At 37.8% G+C, this 4,631-nt stretch overlaps 1 protein-coding gene across 1 annotated transcript; it reads right to left on the reverse strand.

The window, feature by feature from the left end:
* Positions 1-646: 646 nt before the first annotated feature.
* On the reverse strand, positions 647-1,767 carry cdkn1ca (cyclin dependent kinase inhibitor 1Ca). The gene is made up of 3 exons (XM_059522973.1): positions 1,153-1,767; positions 934-1,045; positions 647-718 (listed from the first exon to the last, which is right to left on the reverse strand). Coding segments are annotated over exons 1-3 (645 nt in total). The 5' UTR covers positions 1,685-1,767; the 3' UTR covers positions 647-717.
* Positions 1,768-4,631: the final 2,864 nt, after the last annotated feature.

The following is a 4,631-nucleotide window of genomic DNA, read 5'->3' on the forward strand; positions in this document are numbered from 1 at the left end:
ATATCCCTCCCCACAAACACTGAGGGCGGAACAGCTGAGTCCCTCCTGTTTAGAGGCCAAACTTTACTCTTTTTGTCACAGGCAAAATGTTGACGCCTCAAAAGTGAACGGCAAACACCCCCCCCCCCCCCCCCCCCCCCCTGCCGTTTACCCACATCCCATGATCCACAATTATGTAGTTGAACAGTAAACATGACTTTCACAGGAACACACGTGAATACGACCAGGTTATCAAAAATATAATTTAATTTACACTTTGATTCAAAGGTACAGCGTGAGCTACAGAATATATTTGAACAAACACAGCTAAGAAACATTCTTGCATGTTGTTGCAAACAAAAACTTAAATAAAATACAACATAAAATATGGCCGAAATAATAAAAAACAATAACAATAACTGTAAATAATAAAGAGGAACCAACTATTATGAGCATAAATAAAATAAGTTAGTATATTTTAAAAAAATAAAAACAAACAGTATCGCTCCAGTCTATTTAGAGCATTGTGGCCTAGACCTTCTACACATTTAAAACAAAAGCAAAATATAAAATTGCACCGTTTAGACATTGTGACACTGCAACAAAGTCTCTGTTGGCGGAGCCATTATTGCTACATGTGTTGAGAGAGAGTACAAATCTCATCTCCTTGTTTTTTTTTTTTTTCTTTCATCCGCTCTGCAGATAAACACAGGTGGACTGCTGCATGTAGTGCAAACATCTGCAAAGCAAAGGAAACGACAAAATTAGCGTTTGTTCAACAGATTTTCATGAGCGTACTGGCGTTTAAATTAAAGAGAATTAACCTGAATTCGTTGTCAATCACTTAAAAGATTACAACAATTAGTAACAGGCTAACAAAAATAATAATTATAATTAATTCTAATAGTATTGCCTTGATACAGACATTTCGACACACACGCAGTTAATACGTACCATCGTATTGTTTTGCGTGGCGTGACTTCAATGCTGGTGGATGTGACGGCTTGAAGCGAGCTACGCTCATCCTGCTTGGCCTCCAGGGTTCTTTTTCTTTTCGGGAAGAAGTCTGGTGGAAATCAATAAACTGTTAGACACGTTTGCTCGCATTTCACAATAAATATCCAAACATTAAAAGTTTCCTTTGTTTTCATTTCTGGTTCTCAAGGCATTTACCTGTAATCTGTGGCGTGCTGTGTCTGGGGGTCTCTGGGATGAGGGACCTCTTCCGCCTGTTTCTGAGGACCGGAGACCGAGTTGGTCTTGAGTTGAGTGCACCTGAGAGGTTCTCCTGGTTGATTTCGTTGGCTCGACTCGGGACGTCCGCGGATTCTTGAACTAGCGGATCCCTGGAAACCCCACTTAACCCGCAGTCAACAGCGCCGGACGCGTCTCCTGTCGCGTTAACAGACGCCGCGGCTGAGAGAGCTCTTTGCACTTTATCCGTGTAGAAAAACGGCACAGTGTCCTCTGAAATAGCCTCCCACTCGTAATCTCCAGGCAAAGGAGAGCTGGTCTCAAAGTTAAAATTCCACCGGATCTGGTCCCGCTCGGAGATCTCCTGGAGTTTGCGTTTCATTTCACCGTGCAGCTCCTCGTGATCCACGGGTCCGAAGAGGTTACGGCAAACCTTTGTGCGCGCGAGAAGAGGAAAGGTCCTACGTGCAACATGACGCTCCAGATTGCTTGACACGTCCACGTTTGCCATGCTGCCTAAAAGTCAATGCCGTACGCCGACGTTTGTTTGGTCTTGTTGTCTCTAGTCTGTTTATATCCGTGCCGGTGGTTAAAGGCCAGTGTTTGTACGAGAAAAGGCCTCTGATTGGCTAGACGGACACCACGCCCTGTGCGACAAACCCCCCCCCACCACCAGCAGAATCAGCAAAGGCACCTTCTACCTTCCCCCCTCGCTTTGAAAACCGGCCCATGCATGAATACCATGAAATAAATAAATGATTGTTTTGAAAAAAGAAAAGAAAAAAAAGAAAGAAGAAGAAATGTTATAGGCATAATATTCTAATTACAAAGTTATAGATAATTAGATATAATATAGTTCTTTCTACCAAAGTGTTATTTGTATAATCTTATTTTTTTTAATAAAGGTAAAACAATAACTCTGTTTATTTAAAATAATAAACATAATTATAATATTTATTTTAATTATAATAAGAATAATACACAATAATAATGTAATGACATATATGTTGCATTATTACAATTAGGCTATATTACTAGCTTGTATGTGAAATTCATTATAACAATATGTAAATATATTTAGATCGAGTTAGATTTTAATTTTGAATTTAATTTAGTCTGCAGTAGGCTATTTATCTTCATTAACAACGTTCGTCTTCCTGTTCTTACAGTGTGTACTTGTGTTGGCTCAGTTTAAGCAGTATTTCATTCAGTGCAAATTATAATTTTAGGAAATGCCCAGGAGCAACAAATGCATGGTAAATGCTGTTTCTTTCGAACAAATATTTAAAAACTGTTTTCAAATGCCACACCTCACTTTTTACTTTTTCGCCTCTAGTATAAATTACTAAATAAGCGGATAGTGTAAGTATAAAAAATAAATATAATATAGAAATCGAAATGACACATACAAGTGTAAACGTTGAATGCAAATCAAGTCAAAACACTTCTCAAATCCGCGCGCTTCTGACGCCGAAGGGCGGGGAGTCAACCAATGGCGCGAAGCTCAACTCGGGCGATGATGACCTCGAGCGCATTCGCAAGATGGCTGCGGTGCGCGCTGAATCCTTTTTTCTTTTATTGTCAATGGCAAAACCGTCACGATCTTGAGCGGCCGAGATTCGCTTACGATAAGGAACAAATAACTTTGTGTAAAGGCCTAACTCGAAACTAACACAAGCTACAGCTGCCCACCCAAATAAAACATGATAATTAAGTGTTAAATAAATTTTATATTATTTTATATTATCCACAATATGCGTTTCCCAGGTTACGGCTAACATAACGTTAATATCGCTGCACATCAGCCAAGTTCACTCTGCGTGAAGCTTGTCTGCAGGCTAGCGACGAGCATTAATATACTTATACATTTATATATGTCACATTTAATATTTTAACTCGCATGTATTAGCTACTTAACAGATATAATTATAATCTTAAAATAATTAGGCCTAGCTCATCCTGAATATATGAAATTGAGTTTTTACATACTTGATATGGCCTGCTGTAGTTAGTCAGCAAGATGGTGATAGCACACCTCTGAAGTAACCGGGTTTTATTCAGACGAGCTTTCAAGGCATGTAGATGATGTTTCCTTCTACCGTATACTAACTCAAGAGGCAGCTTTTTTTTTTAAAATATATATATTTCGAGACAGAGCCGGTGGTAGATTTTAAGCACAACTTCGACCACTTCGCTTTCGTGCTGTAATTTAGGAGTTGCTGACGCCTGGTGGCTAACTCGCGCAACTGCAGACTAACATCAGACGTCAGCTAATACATTCAAGTTAAAATATCCTCAGCTGATGACAAAATTAATTTCCATAACTTTTAGACAAGTAGGGAAAAAAAGGTTACATTAATAGTCATTTAAGTGTTTAGTTTCTGACATTTTATCTATTTGCATCTGTAGATTTCAATTACATTTATATATATTAATATAATATATTTATTACACACACACACACACACACACACACACACACACACACACACACACACACACACACACACACACACACACACACACACACACATTTATGTATATGTATAAGAAATATCCAAATTTCCGTTTGGAAACTCTAAACAACGAAAAGGAACAAGAGTTTTGAACCTGATTTTATCCAGTTCTCAGATATCTTTTCTGGATATTTATGCATTTGCATATTTAAACATAACATTTTAGAAAACTTGTAATACAAATCAACTGTCTTTATATACTGTGATTAATCAGCTGGGGAGGTCTGATGTATAGTATTTATTTATTTGACCTATATTCTCCTGTGGTGTCTTTCTTTAATTCTAGTTACAGCAGTCTTTAGAATTTTTTCCAAATCTAAGAAATCTGAAAAGTTTAAGAAGTTATTTTTAATAAAATAGGAACACTTAGAAAAAAGACCTCCAAGTATTTTAAGCATCTTAAAATCTTCAAAGTTTCAAAAATGTCAAATGTCTAAATCTAATGAGAAAAAAACGAATAGTAAGTATGTAAATTAAATTAATCACCCATTTTAAAGCACTTTTCCTTTTACTGTATTACTGTAAGGAATGCTTTTGGTGGAGGCAGGCAGGTAAATGGCTGAACGTATGTAGCAGCGGTTGGTTAGGGAGTGGTTTTGTCATCATAAACCCTCCGATTCACTTCCTGGTGACACTCTAGAGCTGCCCAAGCTTGTAGTGGCCTAGAGGATCACAGAGCAAAGCCAACATCCAGATATGCTGGGGCATCAGGATACTCCTCTGGTAAGTCAGCTCTTTCAGCAAAAAACACGGCACGAGATTCCAGATCATTTCTGTGGAGTTGTTTATAAATTGCTGAAAAGTTTCTGAACGTTGCTTTCACAGCAAAATATGTAAAGATGCAACCACATTAATATAGAAAATATTTTCAATATGCATTTTGTGAATAATATGTGAAGCTTAGCATTTCAATTTATTGTTCACACACCTCTACAGCCATAG

The sequence above is a fragment of the Carassius carassius genome, chromosome 3, assembly GCF_963082965.1.
Source record: "Carassius carassius chromosome 3, fCarCar2.1, whole genome shotgun sequence".
Lineage (NCBI taxonomy): Eukaryota > Metazoa > Chordata > Actinopteri > Cypriniformes > Cyprinidae > Carassius > Carassius carassius.